At 32.2% G+C, this 20,959-nt stretch overlaps 1 protein-coding gene and 1 pseudogene across 3 annotated transcripts; both read left to right on the top strand.

Annotated features, from left to right (window-relative positions):
- Window positions 1–3,887: 3,887 nt before the first annotated feature.
- Window positions 3,888–12,336, top strand: LOC122598974 (putative late blight resistance protein homolog R1C-3). Of its 3 annotated transcripts, XM_043771427.1 has the most exons (5): window positions 3,888–5,597; window positions 6,027–7,235; window positions 8,300–8,615; window positions 9,920–10,055; window positions 11,110–12,065. In XM_043771427.1, exons 1-2 carry the CDS (start codon window positions 3,904–3,906, stop codon window positions 7,165–7,167), a joined length of 2,835 nt encoding a protein of 944 aa, XP_043627362.1. In that variant the 5' UTR covers window positions 3,888–3,903; the 3' UTR covers window positions 7,168–7,235; window positions 8,300–8,615; window positions 9,920–10,055; window positions 11,110–12,065. The 3 variants fall into 3 exon arrangements, 2 of the variants coding, with proteins under 2 accessions (XP_043627362.1, XP_043627363.1); XM_043771428.1 differs by lacking the exon at window positions 8,300–8,615; XR_006323810.1 differs by lacking the exons at window positions 3,888–5,597; window positions 6,027–7,235 and adding an exon at window positions 12,268–12,336 and having other exon boundaries at window positions 8,069–8,615; window positions 11,110–12,177.
- Window positions 11,541–13,790, top strand: LOC122601417 (annotated as a pseudogene).
- Window positions 13,791–20,959: the final 7,169 nt, after the last annotated feature.

Below are 20,959 nucleotides of genomic sequence, written 5' to 3'. Positions count from 1 at the left end.
AAATTAATTAATAAAAATAAAATAAAATTTAATGTAAACATGTTAAGATTTTAAGAGTAATTGTACTATTATTTTTTATTAAAGTGTTTTTTAGTAATTGTCATGACGCATATAAGAAAAATAAGACATATAAAAATATAATTAATTAAGCATTGTCATATTTTAATTAAAAATATTTAAAATATCTCTCATTTAAAGATAAAATATTATTTTTAATAGTGTAAATAAGAATGTAATACACCATATGTAACAATAAAGCAAATAGAATGACAGTGACCTATTATGATTTTCTAATATTCAAATATCGCTAAGTATATTACAATTTACAACATTAATAGACATATTATATTTTGTAATATTCAAATATCGCTAAGCATGACACAGTAAACAACTTCGATGAACATAATTTTTAAAAATATTTCAATATAAAACTCAAAGTGTTGATATATTGATCAATTTTTTATTACTCAAAACATTATATTAAATTTTAAATTAAAATATAATGACTTATTAACCAGAGGGTTACTTAGAATATTAAATCCAAATCAATATAAACTTCATTCATGACTCATCTTATCTCTAAATCAAAAAAGTACAAATTTTTTCCCCTTTTTATATATTAGTTTTGCGTACTAATGTTTAAAGTTACAATTGTCACTTAAATCGAATGTCCTAATTGTTATGAAAGAATATAAAATCAGTCTTAATTGTTATCTGATTATCATAGGAAAAGTTATTGAAAATAAATCTATTTGTGTTATGGGCCCGCGTCATGATCAAAGACATGTGCTTGAATGTCAAGTATATCATCACAAGTATGTTTATATTATAATTCTTATTAATCTTTCATAGTAATATTAGATTATGAATACAACTGGTTTTAAAAAAATTTCATAATAGAGGAATTAGTGTAACATGTGCCTTGTGGAACGACTACGAAAACAATTTCATCAATATGTATCATCTAATAATGACAGTGACGAACATATGGTTATTGTATTACAACTTGCAAAGTATAACACTTGGAACCATATATTTTTAAAATTATAAACTTTTATGACTTAAATAATGATAATAATATAATATAGTAAGCCTCATGCCCAGTGTTGTACACGGGTCTAAAATCCAGTATCTATCTATGTATCAAATAAAGAGTTTTATTAGGATTTTTAATTGTAAATGTATAAATATTAATTCTACCATTAGTTGTCTTTTAACATATATATATACTACTATATAATAATTATAAGTCTATGTTGAAAGTTTACAAAAATGGGACATGCGAATTGACCAAAATACCCTTAATAAATTAAATCAATATCAACACTTAATATTAAATTAGGCTAATTACTTGAAAAGTCCCTCAACTTGTCACTAAAACCTTTTCTGGGGCTCCAACAAAAAAAAGTTCTATTTGAGGGTATGAAAATGGCTAAAATTACTATAGTAGGACCGTGACCACTTTTTGGTGACGTGTGCAGTAGCTAGCCGGTTTTATCCTTATTTTTAAGGGCTAATTACTTGAAAAGTCTCTCAACTTGTCACTAAAACCTTTTTTGGGGCTCCAACAAAAGTTTTTTCAAATTAGCCACTTTTTTATATTCCTTTGTACCGTATGACATTTAGCCACTTCTATTTCAAAACCGCCACTACCGGCGTCATAAACTTTATGGTGGCGGCTATGGAGATTTGCGGTGGTGTTAAGTAAAATGCTCAAATCTTTAACTTGGGTTGTTTAATAAGAGTTGAACACGAGAATGGTTAAATGGGGACAAAGATACAATCAAGATTATTCAAATTGTTTCATGAGTTTTGTGGCCGGATCTTTGTGGTGGTGGTGTAGGGGTGGCCAGAAAATTTGTATGTTGTTTTTGATTTTCCGATAATGTGATTATATACTAGTGATGTTGATGATGAGCTAACGTTACCATAGGGAATATGTGATTATGGCATCCCAAATCTGTAATGGCAAAAGGGTAGTTGGATTTAGGTGGTGTCGGCGGTAGGATGGTCGGAGGTTATGAAGATGGAATGGAGATGGAACCTAGAAAAAAAAAAAAAATATATATATATATATATATTATTTTGGTGTTTTGTATAGAGACATGACTTGGAATTTCTATGTAACCCATAAACGAAATAAAATAAAAGAGAAATTACATTCAAATTACTTTTTGACCGGCTACTTACACGAGATCCCACAATAGTAATTTTAGCCATTTTCTTATCCTCAAATAGAACTTTTTTTTGTTGGAGCCCCAGAAAAGATTTCAGTGACAAGTTGAAGGACTTTTTAAGTAATTAGCCCTATTTTTAACTGGCTACTTGTACGAAACCCCATAAAAGAGATTTTAACCGTTTTTCTTCCCCCGAATAGAACTTTTTTTTGTTCGAGCCCCAAAAAAGGTTTCAGTGACTAGTTGAAGGACTTTCCAAGTAATTAACCCTATTAAATTATACCATTAGTCTATTATATTATAAAATATCTCTACTTACTCCCTCTAAATAAAATACTTTACCTACACCAATTGATGTCGCCATCACCGTCACCATCCGTCGCTGCCATCACACCACCGTCATCACCAGCTCGCCGCTGCATTGCGCGGGTACTATGCTGTATATATATATATATAAAGAATATCTATTTAAATAAACAAGTAAAAAAATAGAAAAATCTGGGAAAAATTACAGTAATTAAACAACACGTGTATCGGTCAAATAATTAAAGAGAAATGATTAATTAACCTAAAATGATTAACCTAACTATTAGCCTAACAATTTGAGCCTAACACTTAGTCATTTCTTATATTTAATTAATAATTAATGCTAAAAGTTTAATTTGATATCCTATTTTGCCCTTTAGAAATTATAGAATACGGAGTACAAATAATCTTTTTATTTTTCCAGTGAAAGTTGCATTTTTATATGTATGTTTTATGTACAGATTAAATAAATATTACTGTATTTGTTTACAGAATACTTACTATTGATCGATCTTTATTTTATATTAATTTTGAATGCAAAGTAATATTAAACAAATTAACAAACAACAGAACAATCATTCGACTAGATGCCAATAAAAAGATAGCTTTGATTCAATAAAATACTACATAGAGATACCAATAAAAGAATAACTTGATTCAGATTTTAACAGCTTGAAAATCAATAGTAAGAAAATGGGCGATCCCCTTTCCTCTCAGCCGCTTTCTTTTTTATTCAATCCAGATTTTAATTGTTTATCATTAAATTACCTCTATTCTTGACCGATTTTAAATCTCTGCATCATCATGGAATCTGAATTTGTTGATTCAACAAGATAATAGAATGACAAACAGATCGAATGGAATCCATATCATCATACAAGTATATATACATATATTATGTATATATGTTGATTCAACAAACACTTGACAATAATCTATACATTACAAACTTACTTTAATTTTGGGGGGAAAAAATATCAAGCGGTGGTTGCGTGCGTGATGGAAATTGAACGGCCGGATGCAAGTAAGAAATAGGTTTATGGAATGTGAAAGTGATTAAATTTGTTTTAATAAATAATAAGGGTAAAACAGGAATTAAATTAAAAATCTCTGATTGGTGACAAGTGGTAGGCTCAAATTGTTAGGCTAGTAATTAGGCTAATTAATCATTTCTCCTAATTAAAACTAGAAAAATAATTAAAAGTTGAATTTATTGAGTCAAGATCCTCCATATCCCCAATCATGAAAAATCGAAAATAGAAGAGAAAAGGTCAAAGGTTGAGTTTATGATGATGAGATTGAAACCAATCACAAATCCAAATTATCTTCTACTCAACTCGGTTCTCTTCACTTCACGACTTTAGAATGTTTAAATTTAAAAACTAATAATAATAAAGTGGACAATTAGTCATTCGGGGTGATGGCTGTTGCCACTGATCGGCTACTGAAACGCCTAGTAAGGTTACGTACTAAAGCCGAAGACATTCTAATGAAACAAATGTTAATGGATGTTTCAGAAGTTTATGAGTTTACTCCTCTAATCGAATCTTTGTCCTTCAAAAATCTATGTAAGAAAGCAATGTCAGTTTGTATAATTGACCCACTATGGAGAATTGTACATCTTTCAGCTCCTGAATTGATTAGGTTTCTTCATCAAGAAGAAGAAGAAGGATATGCTTCTTTAGATGTTAGTTGGTTAAAGTCTTTACCTACGATCCTTTGCGAGCTTCGAGCTGTATTAGAGCGTGTAGATGGTAGAAACTGGGGCTTTTTTGACAGGCGTTTGTGGTTTGAGGTGAATCAAGATGAAGAAGTGAAGGGTATGCTAGAAAAGATTAGAGGTACGCTAGCTGATTACGTTCCTATTTTCGTTAACACAGCTCTAAGTAGCAATGATGTAAAAGAAGAATTGAAGACTGTGATTGACGTAATGTTAATACTTTGTATTGAGTTAATGGACCCAGATGAGGAATTTGTCGTGTTTGATGTTAAGTCGAGGAGACTACTCGAGTGTGGATATGCAGAAAGTCAGGTTGAACTACTTTCCTTGACTGGTAGATTACCGATGAAACGAAATGTAGATGAAGAAGAAACTGTTGTAGGGTTTGAGGATGATACCATCAAACTACTTGATAGGCTTACCGGGTATTCAAAGAAGCTGGAGATTATCACAATATTAGGAATGCCAGGTCTCGGTAAAACTACCTTGGCCAGAAGATTGTATGGGGATCCTTATATCGTATATTTCTTTCATATTCGTGCCTGGTCTTGTGTTTCTCAAGACTACGTGAAGAGGGATGTTTTACTTGGTGTTTTAAGTTCTTTTCGGCAGCTTACACACATTATTCGATGTATGAGCGATGAGCGGTTAGGGGAACAAATATACAGAGAATTAAAGGGTCAAAGGTATTTGGTGGTTTTGGATGATATTTGGGACAATAAAGCCTGGAAGGAGTTGATAATATATTTTCCAGATGACAGAAATGGGAGCAGGATATTGGTAACCACCCGAAACAATAACCTGGAATTGGAGGCATCGCCCCACAGGTTACGCTTGCGTACAGCACGTGAAAGCTGGCGTATTTTGCAGACAATGATTTTCAAAAATGGAAATAGTCCTTGGAGATTGCATGATGTTGGAAAGCAGATATCTAGAAAATGTTGCGGCTTGCCTCTTGCACTTTCTATAACTGCAGGACTTTTAAGGAGTAGGTGGACACGAGCTTCTTGGAAAGAAGTTGCTGAGAGTTTAAGCGATTACATTGTTAGCGACCCAAATCAGTACATGGATGCTCTTTCTTTAAGTTATAATCATTTGCCTCAACAATTACGACCATGCTTTCTATATCTTGGAGCATTTCCAGGAGATTGTGATATTCCAGTTCACAAACTGATTTGGTTATGGGTTGCTCAGGGATTCATAGATCAAACGGGGAGTAAAACTTTGGAGGATGTTGCGGAGGATTATTTAAAGGACTTACTTGGTCGCAGTCTGATAATAGTTTCCAAAACGGGCGATGATGGACAAATTAAAGCATGTCATGTCCATGACCTATTGCGAAGTTTGTGCTTGTGGAAAGCAAAGGAAGAGGGGTTCTCTCCAATAAATTACAGGTAACACAATTCTCAACTTTGTACGTCTTCACAAGAAGTGGCAAAAAAGAAAGGTCGTTTGATCGGCCGGGTTGATACGGGTCATTTTTATAGAATTAGTTAAAACGGACCTGATTAGGTTGGATTGACTTGTAAACACTTTGTTGTCCGTATTTTTTTTTTCTCTATGAATAATTAGTTTCCGTATAATGATTACCAAAATCCAAACCTCTGAATCAACTTAGGAATTTTTATGCCTTAGAAATAGACTTCACAACTTAATTTTGTGATCTGGCCCATTTGATGTAAATCCAAATTGACCCGTTGGTAAATTTAATAGGACTAAGATGCCATTTGTGATCTTTTTTAAACTTGAGGCGAGTCCTAAGAAAAGATTATTATGATCAAGTGCTTGAGGAATAAGATAAAATGTCCATATATTGTTGACAGGTACGCACGTGTCTCTTCTGCAATCTCTCCTGTCGTAGCTGTAGAACCTAAAACAACTTTGTCACGAGGTAGTTCTTCAGAGAATTCTACTCAACATGTCAACTTTGTTTTGTGCTGTCCAACAGAGTTAGGTGAATGCTTTCAAGTGGGCAGACCCATTGACATTGAGACCTACAAATTTCTAAGAATACTAGATATTGAATCAATCTTTATTTTCTCTTTTCCAAATGAAGTACTAAAGCTAACTAATTTGAGATATCTAGCACTTCAAGCTGAAAATGGGAATCCCCCCACATCAATATCCAATCTCATACACTTACAAATCTTGATCATATCATCAAGCAGTAATATTTCCGTACCTAGAAGTACGTGGGATATGGAATGTTTAAGGCATGTTTATATTAAGTCGGGTGAAAATCTTATTGAAGATGCTTCTTCAGATAAATTGAAAAGAATTTTAAACAATATCCAGACTATTTCTGGTGTTTCACCTTCGCCTTCGTGCCTGGGTATTTTGAATAGAACTCCCAATCTTAGAAAGCTTGGTTTTTGTGGACCTTTAGTATCAAATTTTGGGGTATTGGAGTTTCCAAGTATATTTTCTTTGAACTGCCTTCAAGTGTTGAAGTTAAAAAATACAAAGATGTATCATGCACCAGTGAAAGCATGCAGCCCCTTCATGTATCCTGAAAAGCTTAAGAGGCTAACCTTGTCAAATACGGATCTAGGCTGGAATGAGATGCAAACATTTGGGTTACTACCGAATCTTGAAGTTCTAAAATTGAATGTTAGTTCTTGCATTGGAGAAAAATGGGAAACAAGTGACTTGGGATTTCCAAACCTTAAGATTCTGAAGTTGCAAGACTTGGATGTTGTGAGATGGGAAACTTCAAGTGCTCACTTTCCAAAGCTTCAACGGTTGGTTGTGCGCCATTGTTCAAGGCTTGAAGATATTCCGGCTAGTATTGGTGACATATTGACACTAGAATTGATCGAGGTCAGTTGGTGCTGTGAATCTACTGCCCAATCTGCAAGAACCATTCAGAAAGAACAGGAGAGAAACGGAAATGATTTCCTTAAAGTCATTACGTCCATGCACAGGGATCTGCAAGGAAAGAGGAAAAGACAAAGTTATAATTGATTATATATATCCTCTTCAGATTCAACTGTCTTAAATTGTGGATATTACAACAAGCTCTGAGTTAGGAGGTTCGTACTCTCGTTTTTCTTTGTTTTATAAGGCTCTCTTACCAAGGTTCTTCCTAAATCTATTCCCCACCTCTTCCTAAATGTCACGTCAGCTTATTCTTTTTTAAGAACTAACCCTAGCATTAAGACCTCATTCTCATCTCTTCCTAAACTTTTTTTATTCTATTTTATTTTAACCAATATGTTAATAAAACTTATATTTTATATAAAACTAAAACTTCATTATATGTTAAAAAAATAAGTTTACTTTGCTATAGATATAACCGACTTTTTGTTAGTTTTGGGTGATGGAAAGGTTTTTGTGTTAATAGTATTATTTAATTTTGTGTTATGATGGTTCTATATAGGCTTATGATGTCTTCTTACTCCTTATGGTTCCTTTAATTCCTATGAGAAATTTTTGAGGGTTATATGTATAGATATATTAACCAATTGTTGATTAACTTGGGTTTGATTTAATGTTCAGTGTAATCGTATATATTTTTGAGGGCTATATGTATAGATATATTAACCGGTTCTTGATTATCTTGGGTTTTGTTTAATGCTTAGTGTAATTGTATATGTGTGAAACTTTACTGAGTTTCTTATGGTATATGTATAACCGATATTTTAGTAACACGGGTTTTATTTAATTTTCAGTATAATTTTATATACGTGTAAACTAAGTTGGATATAATTGTTATTTGTGTTTGTTATGGTAAATGTATCTACATGTATTTATCTATTTATCTATATCTATCTATATCTATATCCATATATGTATATTTAAATGTAAATAAATTTATATATTGTGCCATCGGGCGGTTTAGTTGGGAGTTTCTCCTCCTACTAGGTATTGAGAGTGAGGGGGCTCTCTAGCGCGGACCCGGTTAAGATAACGTAGCTAGATTCCCTGTTGCGAGAACATGATCCACACCTTTCCAAAAAAAAAAAAAAATTTATATATATTTAGCATGTCTAAGGCCATGACCATCAAGTATTTGCTAATTCATACTACGTTACAACTTACAATTATTATTTACCTTATGAAGGACTCAATGCATATTGCTATTATGAAATTATAGATGTAGTTGGTTATGTGACCGGTATTTGAAGACCTGCCAAGAATGGTGCAGAGACAGTTGATTTTAATCTCACTAATAAACGGTATGACAATATAAACTATTCCGTATGTGTGACCATTGATATACTATCTACATGAATGAGCCTTGCTGCAGCTTTCGGTCGGGTTGTTACCAATGTTCCAATCACTTCTGACACAGGAGGTTCCATAATCCTACATTCCGATACAAGTACGAGTGTATGACATTGCATGGAAGAATACAATGTCTTATTGGCCTAAAAGTACAATCTGTTGGAAGCCTGGAATAGACGGAGCTGGTATATACTCTCACTATCCTTTAGTTCAGTCATACAAGGTGTTTTATGCTTTAAAGTACTCTTTGGGACTTTTAAATTAAAACAAACAAAAAGCCCGTAAACGTCGAAGTTGGCACCTCTCTAGATATTTTCAAGCTTGGTGTGCCCCTACTTAATGACAGGGAAACAAAAAATCACTTGCTGAAAGATTCAAGTATGTCATGCATGGGCTGTTATACAAGATTTTAGACGATTAAAACCAGCAAAGTGGTAAAGTTGAAGTCTATGTATCTCATCACCTCTGGTTATTTTTAATTCCGTTGCCTGTAGAGGTAAAACGGGTGTTTGGTGTAACAGAGTCAAACTAAGCTCAAGGTGAATGCATCATAATTAATATAGGTTGAAAAGGGACCTATTGCGTTAGGCATATGTAGGCTTTTGTATGTTGCATGTTTTTATAAATAGTTGATCTGTTAGTAGGTCACTAGGTTGTGTGCATTAAACTACATTTCAGGTGACTTTAACCACTACGACATTTCCCCCGATAAATACTCTGTACTTTTTTTAATCTGACCCATTCAACATGTAAACACTTCTATTATCCCATATATAAGTAAACTGGTTGAGGTTGCAACCCTTAGATCTGCATGCTACCTTTAGATCTGCTTCCGATATTATGAGTAGCCTGCTGATCTAGAAACTGACACATGGCTGTCTACATATCATTTGGAGAACTTCAACTTCTGATGAACAGCTGTGTATATATCTGTGTCATCATCTTAATCTTATTGAGAGTGTGTTTTTGTTAAATTGCAGGGAAATTTTGTCATACTGTACCATTTTTATTAAATAAAAAAAGGTCTAAGTGCATTGGTTAGATACAATAATGACATAAGTAGCAACGTTGTGTGTTGTATGCTTATAGGTTATACTGGTTTCTTTGTTGGATTAGGAAGTTAGATAGTGTTTATATCCCATAAACAAGGGTGAGCTTTTTCCTTTTAATGTCTTTGTTCATGTTGTCCCAATGTGTTGTTATTTATTTATTTATTTTTTTAATTTTTTTTATGCAAGCTTGAGTAATGTTGTACCAGCACATGGTACATAATGAACAACCCATTTGGCCATTTACCAATAGAGTCACACACGAATTCAGTCTGTTTTTCCGCTCTTGCTTGGTGATTTATTAATATGAACTTTGTTGTCATCATGTAAGTGATGGTAGTTTTCTTATGTCGAAACAATGGATGGGCCATTCTTTCCATTTGTTTTACGTGCCTGCATTGGTTAAATTGCTCACTTTTTAGTTATATGGTTGATGGTAGGTGATGCTGTTGTTGTTAAAGGAAAGGCGTAGGGAGTTTCTAGCATTTCGAGGCCCGCAAAATGTCTATTGAAGAATTTATGTCAATACTTCCTACATAATGGCAATGATTTTCCTTCCTAAAGCAATTTATAGAGGTAAAAACTAAGTTTCAGGATGTAGCTGTAATTTTTATTTGTCTTTTGTATTAGTATGGGTTTGTTGCTGATGGAATATAACTACAGCAGAGTCGTGAGGGACACCCATGACTGAGATTTTAAACAACTGATTGCTACATTTTAATCAATGGTCGATTGGTCGTAATATGTATCTTTTCGTGTTAGCACTAGAAGTCTCTTTTCCTATAAATTTAGTAGCTGATATTTAAAGTTTAGTCTTGATATCTGAGCACATCAAGGGTATAAGTTCAATCATTGTTGCTAAGTTTGTGCTTTAAAGCTTTGTTGCTCAAATGGGTTGGCTAATAATTATCAACATTGCTTTACAAAAAAAAAGATATCAACATCACGTGTTTGAGCTTACCTTTTCGTTTAGTGTTATAATGATAACGGTGCTTGGTAATGGTTAATAGTCATGTTCACATAAATAGACCAGAATGTATTAACGAAGATTTTGGAGATTGAACTTGAGTCTTCTTTATATCCATGGAATGTTTTCTTTGTAAGTTTTCAATATTTAATTGATAAATAATTTCTAGGATATTATAGTTGGTGGATAGATTAGCGGCTAATTTCTAAAGTCTCTTTGTTGTGGTAATATATGGTGCTGAATGTGTTTGGTTTATTATTCTTGCCACATTTAATTCAGTAGATGCTGAAACAATTAACTTCTTCACTTGCATCTCTATTAGGCAGTGAGAATACCGACTGCTTTCTGTACGGTGGGGAAAAAGTGAACAGATCAGACGGGTTGGGTAATAACGGGCGATTTCGGTGACTTGAAACACTTCCTACTCTTAAGTTTTATATTTTTTTTAGTAGATAGAGTGAAAAAACGTGACAAACAAAGTAAACTTGTCAACCCACTTTGGACAACTATCAATCCATCTGATTGAATATCACGGGGAACAAAAACTCTGTAGATGTCGTTCCTACCTTTTTAACAGCAACATTCAGTACGAATCTGTAAATATATATTGGCCTGTTATCGCTATGATCCAAGATGTAACGAATACAGTATGAATGCATGCAGCTAGGAAAAGGATTTATAGCTCGATCAATTGGTTTTAGAAACACAGCGGGTCCAGTAAAGCATCAAGCGGTAGCTTTAAAGTACAGTCAGATCATTCTATATTCCTGAACTGTCGTATGGAGGGAAATTAAGATACCTTATATGTGCAAACACAGAGGCTATTCGTTAGTGGAGGCTACATAATGGGTACAATAGAATTCATATTGGGGGATGCTGCTGCAGTGCTCCAAACATGTGACATTATGATCAGAAAGTCAATGGAGAATCAGAAGAACGCAGTAACTGCTCAAGGAAGAATAGACAAGCATGAAATCACCTGAATAGTGTTACAGAAATGTTAAATTTCCGAGGATTCTTCACTTGCGCCTAAAAGGTAAAAAAATTCGGGATACCTTGGAAGGTCGTGGAAAGAGTACTCTAGAACGATAGTGATGGAATTGGAGATTGGTGATGTCATTCAACCAGAAGGTTGGCTACCATGGGACAAAAACTTTGCGTTTTAAACACTTTATTATGCAGAGTATAACAACATAGGTGCAAGATCCCAGGCAAAGGTAGAGTCAAGTGGCCAGGTTATCAAGCGAGTTTTAAGACACACGAGGCAATTTATATAAGGAGAAAGCTGGTTGAAATGCGGCGATATTCCTGTGCTTCTAGGATCTTTTAACTAGCTAGCTAGCACAAAGATGGTTTACGATATAAAAACTAAAAATGGAACTTCATCCCCAGTGCAACGATCATCTCGGCTAGCATGAGCCTCATTGCAAGTGTACGTGAGTCACTAGGATGAACAATGAAGATTCGCACAAGGAGATAAATATGATTGTAACTGAAGAATGAAACATGATTGTAAGAAGTTCATAATGCTGATTGTTTGTTAAAGTTCCGTAACTAATTTAATCTATAGCTCAAGAGATCATTAATAGCAGAGGATGGCTTGATTTCCTTCGTTTTTACATCTTTTTGAGATTTTCATGAGTCAGTTCGTTAGAATTCAGCCTCTACTACGGGTAGAAGTGCTTAAGCAGCCAAAACGGGTAAATTGTGGTATGGAGCAAAGTTAAAATGGTTAGCATCAAATTATAAGTTATGCACCTTTTATTTGGGATATTTATAGGATCTACTTTTATAACCAGAGTTTATTTATCTATATGTTAGGAATTCAAGATCCTAGGAACAAGTTACAACCAACATATATATATATATATAGGGTAGAGATCCAGAGAGAAGGTTCTGAAGGGAGAGAAGGTCCGTTTTTTATTTTATTTTAACTTGTTTTCTTGATATTTTTCCATTTTTTCACTTTTTTCATTCTTTTTTTAATTAACTCGATCCATAAAAAAAATTTTAAAAAAATTAAAATAAAAAATTTTTCTAACCCGAGTTAGTAGTCATATATGTAAGGGTACGGTACGGGCTTCGCCCTTAAAGATATTAATAAGGGGTAGCTGGTGGGAATGATAAGTCATAGGGGGTGATCGGTGATGGGGTGATCTACCTAACGGGCTCCGCCCTTAGCTATCATGGCTCCGCCATAGTCTGAGAGGCTTCGCCTAAAGTTTACGAGCTACGCCCACTGAAAAAAAATATTTTTGAAAAACTTTTAAAATTTTTATATGAAATTGATTAATTAAAGAGGAAATGAAAAAAGTGAAAAAAGGAAAAAAAGTTCAAAAAAGAAACTAAAAAAAATAAAAAACAAACTTTCTCTTCCTTCTCTCCTTAAGGTACCTTCTTATTTGATCTCTTATATATATATATATATATATATATGTGTGTGTGCATTTGAGAAGCTACTCAGTAACAGAGTTGCTATTCAGGTAGTAGAATTAATATACTTCTTTCACTTCTAAACCCGCCCGAGCATTTGAATAGAGGTGGGTAGATGGATACATGACTGCGTCAGCTGGAAAAAAGAGTTTAGAGTTCAAGTTAACAAATTTTAGTATGGGTCCGAATTGTTCGGCCAAATTGTAAGCGTTTATTTGTATACTTTTTTGTGCGGAGAATGTTACTCACTGTACAGAGGGTGATCAAGTTCAAATGCTGCAGGTGGCATTCCTAAAACTAGGATTTTATTGTGGCGAGGAAGATGAGGGGTTTTCTAGATTCGCAAGTGGTACAGAGCAAGCTATTAAAACATGGAAGCCTTTCATTGGTGTGCCAAAAAACAGAATGATGACGGGCAGGATTCTTCAAAGATTGTTTATAAAGCAACAAACAAAACTTCAAGATCCATGAGGGGTGCAAATCAAACTGATGCGACTTCTATAACAAAGGTACCAAAATTTCCTTCAAGTATTGTGAAAGAATATGTAGAACCTTATAAGTCTGATAATCGAGTCTCTCTTCGTTGAAAAAATAGATGGGAATACGCCTCCCGGCTAAAGAATCAAAATGGTCAAAGTCAAACTCTAACGAATAGCAAAGGTGTTGTGACAACAAAGTGCATTACATTTTGTGGTGTGGGCCATTTATAATTTATTGTGCTTAGAATGCGATGAAGCTAGTGAACCAAACATAGAGCCACAGTTTTGGAATGGGTAGGCGAAGGCACGAAGTATCTGTATTGTGTAGGTCACGGTCATATAACATGTGATGTGTGTGCATATCTTCACATTTGAACAATCTGACTTTAGAAACAATAACACTGTAATTCTATAACAAAGTTGTCAAGAAAATTGTTTGTCATCTACTACTCCTTTATAATGATTCTTAACCCCCCTATTTTAGGAAAGAGTTAGAAAAAAGTTAGATAGGAAAATACTAAATTAGCCTTCTCTATTATCTATTAATAAGCATACATAAAGGGCAGCCTTGGTATTTCCCCAATTTGAAACCGTGTAGTTTGTTCAAATAAAACCTTAATTTTCCATGGATCTCAAGGGCTTAATCTTAGCCCTTGAATCATTCCTATCAATGGTTGAGATTAACACTTACCTCCCAATTAAAAATAAAACACGAAGGGGTATTATTGTAAATTTGTTAAATAAAACAAAATTCTTCCTCCTTTCCCTTTTTTTTCCTCATGATGAACACACACACACACATAAACAACACACAGATATACACAAACACACACTCTCTCCCTCTCTCCTCTCCACTTGCGACGACGACAACCACCACCACCACCACCACCACCGCTTCCGCCATTATCTCGCGCTCCCCCTCTTTATGGATATCCATCTCAAACCACTAGTAACAACAACAAATGGATGATGATGTTTTAGATATTACTAGTGCGATATTTTATGTAGTTTATGTTTTTTATATAAAAAATGGATAAACAAACTATTTTTATCCATGATTTGTAGTTTTTTCTATTATTTTTGTTTTTTTTTCATATGATAAAAGTTGTATCTTTGGTTGTTGTTTAAATTTTTTATGAGTTTTGCCCACAAAGTGTTTGATGAAATGTCTAAACCAAAGTGTATGTACTAAATCAAATTTGATTATATACGAATTTACTGATTTTACAGCCAATCATTGATTGTACATAGATCTATTCTAAAATTTGAAATTGTTAAATTTTATTAATTATTTAGTTGACTTTCTTGTTTGGTACAATATTGCTTACAATGTGTTTGATAAAATGTCTAAACCAAAGTTTCTTATATATAATTTAGAATTAAATCACATTTGATTGAGTATTGCATACAAGTTGTTTAATGGAATGTCGAAACTAAAGTTTGATAATATGATTTAATCACCATTGTGATTCTAAATAAAATCAAATTTGATTGGCTAAACCAATCAAACTTGATTGGTTAAGACAAACACATGATATGAAATACAACAGATTCAACACATACAATCAAATTTGATTATATATATGTTTGTTGATATAAACTTCAATTGTTTGTGGAAATATATGAATAAAATCAAATGTGATTCTGTATAGCTTTTTGAAAATGTACGTATAAAATCAAATTTGATTGTGTATAGAGTTTTTTGATATAAAATTTCATTTGTTTGTGTAAATATATAACTTTTAGAAACTGTACTTATAAAATCATATTTGATTTTTAACATTATACATGTGAAATCAAATTTGATTAGCAATTAAGCTTTAGTTTAGGTTTGAAGTCGTACGGTTAGCTGTTAGGCTAACCCTACGACTTCAAACTCTAAACTACAACGCAGGGCCGAAGGACCCCCGTGATCACACTTCCCTCTCGGATTAGCTTTTAGCCCCAAGGGTTTAGATTTTAGGGTTTTAGAATGCAACTTTTCTAAAATGTATGCATAAAATCAAAAATAATTTTGCATAGATTTTAACATTATACATGTGAAATCAAATTTGATTAGCAATTAAGCTTTAGTTTAGGGTTTGAAGTCGTAGGGTTAGCCGTCGACTTCAAACCCTAAACTAAAGCGCTGGGCCGAAGGCCCTCATGATCACACTTCCCCTCGGATTAGCTTTTAGCCCCCAAGAGTTTAGAGTTTAGGGTTTTAGAATGCAACTTTTCTAAAATGTATGTATCAAATCAAATATAATATTGATTAGAAATTAAGCTTTAGTTTAGGGTTTGAAGTTGTAGGGTTAGCCCCAACTTCAAACCATAAACTAAAGCACGAGGCCGAAGGCCCCAGTGATAAAGCTTTAGGGTTGCGACTTCAAACCCTAAACTAAAGCGCGGGTCGTAGGCCCCCGTAATCACACTTCCCCCTCGGATTAGCTTCTAGCCCCCAAGGGTTTAGCTTTTAGGGTTTTAGAATGCAACTTTTCTAAAATGTATGCATAAAATCATAAATGATTTTGTATTGATTTTTAACATTATACTAGTATTTCAACCCGGCGTTGCCCGGGAAACATAACAATACGTAAAACGTAAAAAATGTACCACTCGAATGATAAAAACGGATGTAACAAACTGTTGGTTGGTGATTAACCAACTATTAAAACCGTTTAAAAGAAACAATTAGAATAAAAAATGAAATATAAAAAATATAGCATTTTTTAGCAGAAATAGTACAATATATTGTGATGGTTACATAACTATTGACCTTTGACCTTGTTGAAAAATATAATTTTATTTTCTTATTAAAAAGAGCTCTTTGAAAGTTAAAAGACATTAGTATAAAAAAAATTAAAATAAAAAATAAAGTTGCTAACATGAGCCGAACATCAACAAATGAATAGTAGATTTTGTGAGAGGGACCAAAGTTACTAATTAGTATATATAAAATAATCAAGCCCAAATATTTGAAGGTATAAATGAAAGTTGTTTAAATAGAAACATAAGAACGTAATATAAAAATTTTAGGGGTTAAAACGTAAAGAAACAAGAGTTAAATATAATTATACTTCATGTATTATATTCTTGTATAAAACATGTTATTTATGGAATAAAATGTAAAAGATAAAAACTTTAGATGGTTAAAACATAAAAAGGTAAAAGTTGATGGGATAAAATGTAAAAGATAAAAACTTTAAAGGGTTAAAACGTAAAGAGATAAAAGTTGATGAGATAAAATGTAAAAGATAAAAACTTTAGGGGGTTAAAACGTAAAGAGGTAAAAGTTGATGGGATAAAATGTAAAGTTAAATTCTTAGGGTGTTAAAAGGTAAAGGGGTTAAAGTTGCATGTTGGTGTACTTGTGCCATGTGCATTAAAGCTTGTAAAAAAAGGTTGGTTTCTAGTAGATATATAATGTGAAATCATTTTTGATTAGAAATTAAGCTATAGTTTAGGGTTTGAAGTCGTATGGTTGAAGTTGTAAGGTTAGCCGTACGACTTCAAACCCTAAATTAAAGCGTGGGCTGCAGGCCTCCGTAATCACACTTCCCCCTCGGATTAGGTTTTAGCCCCCAAGGGTTTAGCTTTTAGGGTTTTAGAATGCAACTTTTCTAAAATTTATGAATAAAATCATAAATGATTTTGCATTTAACATTATACATGTGAAGTCTTTTTTGATTAGAAATAAGCTTTAGTTTATGGTCTACGGCTAACCCTACGACTTCAAACCATAAACTAGGGGGGGCGAAGGCCCTCGTGATCACACTTCCCCCTCGGATTTGATTTTGAATAGGTTTAATGAAATTCCATATATCTGCACAAACAAATGAAATTCCATCAAATTTGATTTTGAATAGGTTTAATGATACCAAACTCATTTCTTTTGTCTAGATTTATAAATAAAATCAAATATGATTTCATATGGGTATTTCACATTGTATGCTTAAAATCATGTTTGATTTTAAATGGGTTTCATGGTATGTAACTCATTTTGTTTTGTCTCAATGTATATGATTTTGTATAGCTTTTCCCCAATGTATGAGAAAAATCATTTTTGATTTTGAATAGTTGATTTTGAATAGGTTTTAGACTTTATGAGTAAAGTCAAAAATGATTCTGAATAAATTTCTTTTTAAGGAAGCCATTTGGTTTGACTCAACGTGCTACACAAAAATCATATATGATTTTGTATATTTTTTTGACAATGTATGCGTAAAATCATATATGATTTTGATAAGTTTTTCACATTGTATGCATAAAATCAAAATTGATTTTAAATAGGTTTATTTATATAGAACTCATTTGGCTTGTCTCAAATTTATACGTAAAATCATATATGATTTTGAATAAATTTTTCATAGTGTATGCTTAAAATCAATTTTGATTTTGAATAAGTTTATTTGTACGAAAGCATATACAAAATCATATATTTAATTTAAACCTACCACTTCTTGAATTTAAACCAGTTTATTTATTGACAATCTCATTTTTCTATTTAAACTCAAAAAACATAGAATTTCATCATCTATATCAAATTTTTATCCTATATTATCAATTTATCACCTATTAGCTCTAACACACATAGAAAATGAATCCAAACCTAAACACATATTTTACCAAGTTATTAAATCAAGGCATTGCGGAAGAAAACACCAACTTTCAACCTCCAAACTTTGCATTGCGGAAGAAAACCCCAACTTTCAACCTCCAAACTTTGTAATTCAATAAACTCCGCAAAAACAACAACAAATGATGTTCCAACATATACAACAACAAATTCTATTCAACAACAAATGCAACAACAACAACTTCAACAACACCATAGTCTTGCTATTTTAAGCACCGAAACATCATTTGTGGGGCCTCAAAGCTTTAATGTTGAGGCATCTCTAAGAAAGAAAGAAAACATGGTTTGCATCCTCCTGCTTTGCTATGTTTTTTATCAAAAAAAAAAGAGTATAATACCCGCTAGTCAGTAAGGTTCCAACTAAAACAATCCATATTTCAATTTTAATTACTAGGAAATTATTTTGAAGTCAAAACTATAATATAAATGATTTTATCTACTTTTAAAATATTGTGGTGTTACATGTTAATAGTAATATAACTTTTTTTGTCCATATTTTCGAATCTATAATTTAAATTATGATACATGCAAAATTAATTTTAAAGGTTAATGTAACAACCAAACTCTATTTATAAAAATATAAAAGTTATAAGATTTTTTTTTATTATTATTAGGGTTATTTACTGAAATGGTATCTAGACTATCCACCATATTACTGGTTTCAGACCTATAACTTTAAAATTACTCTCATCATACCCCAACTTATCAATTTTTCACTCAGACGATACCTGACTTGCCGGGCGTCAGTTTGGCCGTTAAGTTGGGGTATGACTACCGTAAATTTTAAAGTTTAGGTATGAAACCAGTAATATGGTGGATAATCCAGATATCATTTATGTAATTATTATTATTATTATTATTATTATTATTATTATTATTATTATTATTATTATTATGGTTGTTGTTGTTGTTTTTTTAATTACACAAAGTACATTGATATTTTTTTTGTAAATTTTTATATTTATTTTATAAAAGAATAATTTATTTTTATAAAAAAAATTATTGTAAATATTTAATTTTTTATTAAAAACTATTAATATTTCAAAAATTATTATTTATTAAATTTATTTTTTAATAAAATAATATTTTCTTTTATAAAAGATCATTTTTAGTACAAAGTTTTTATTTTTATAAAAAATATATTTCAATCTTCTTTTTTAAAGGGGTGAACCGGAAAGAATATCATATTTTCTTGTATTGCATTAGTACCTGTACAACTACTATGTAAGGTTTGAATCAGCTCAAAACAAATTTAATTAACTCCATGTGATGGTATCCATTCAAGACTTTACATTCATTTATCAACGTTTTACATGAAATTAATGTACTGCTTCCGATTTACTTATTTTTTTTAAATAAAAAATAAATAAATATGAAATAAATAAAATCATCATGGATCTATAAATTGATTGATTAATAGTTTTTAATAAAAAAACTAAATATTTACAATATTTTTTATAAAAATAAAGTATTCTTTTGTAAAATAAAAGTAAATATTTACAAAAAATATCAATGTACTTTTTAAAATTATTTATTCCTAAATAATACTTTGTGTAATTAAAACAACAACAACAACAACCATAATAATAATAATAATAATAATAATAATAATAATAATAATGGTTAATTATATAAATGACACCTGGACTATCCACTATATTACTGGTTTCATACCTAAAACTTTAAACTTTACCGTAGTCATACCCCAACTTAACGGCCAAACTGACGCCCGTCAGGTCAGGTATCGTCCATGTGGAGAATTGATAAGTTGGGGTATGATGAGAGTAATTTTAAAGTTATAGGTATGAAATCAGTAATATGGTGGATAGTCCAGGTACCATTTCAGTAAATTTACCGTATGATGTTTTTTTTACCCAGGTATGCCACATGCTTATGTGCATGTGCCACATTTTTTTAGTTAAGATCAGAACAGAAGCAAATATGTGCCACATGCAAATTGCATGTGCCACATATTCTGACTTTCAGTTTTTCATGTGCCACATCCATAGTGTATGTGCCACACAAATGACCCAAATCCGAACAGAACCAAAAACGTGCCACATACTTTTTCTGTACATGCCACATATTCTAGGCTGAAAAACAAAATGACCCAATTTGACACTTGACTCAACTTGTAATCTTTCCAAACTCAATTCCAAGCTTCATAAAACCTGCTTAAACAACTTTCAAAATGTATTTCAACATCATGTACATCAAAATTTAGTTTTGGTTACATTGTACAACTTGATTTTACCTCAAATGCGTCAATTATCCAACATGTAACCCTATTTTGCAAAAACATTTACAAATGGACATTTCCAAGACTCAAGTAATATATTTGCAGATTTTACACCATCAAAAACACATTTATCTCAAAACCAAAGTATCATTGAGCCATGAATTGCAAAGGGACATTCCTACCCAAAATTATCCAAGTTGCCAACCCTGTAATGGCAATCCTCAAAATCTTCAAGCTTTACCCTAACTTGATCAAGTCATTTCCTTTGTTACTTGCTTCTCCTATGAAAAGAGTAAACAACTAAAAACATAAGCTTCATGCTTAGTGAATGTATACATATATGATCATAATCTAGCTATATAAATTCTACTTGGCCAAGGATGTATGCTAGTATGTATCTCATCATCAACTAGTCTTACACATAATATATGCTAGTAGGTATCTCATCATCTACTAGTTTTACACACACCATATATGCTAGTAGGTATCTCATCATCTACTAGTCTTACACACAATATATGCTAGTAGGTATCCCATCATCTACTAGTCTTACATACACAATTTATGCTAGTAGGTATCTACACATCTACTAATCTTACACAAAATCAACATACAATTGAGTCATAGAAATTTACACACCTATGACCTCTATATAACATAACTATGTTCATATACATATACACTCACCATGGTTCTTGACAAAAAGGCACACTTGACTATTTGGCTCATTAAACAATCTTCTAT

This window comes from Erigeron canadensis, chromosome 5 (assembly GCF_010389155.1).
Source record: "Erigeron canadensis isolate Cc75 chromosome 5, C_canadensis_v1, whole genome shotgun sequence".
NCBI lineage: Eukaryota > Viridiplantae > Streptophyta > Magnoliopsida > Asterales > Asteraceae > Erigeron > Erigeron canadensis.
The sequence above is the reverse complement of the archived record's forward strand: the minus strand, read 5'-3'. Positions and strand labels throughout refer to the sequence as shown.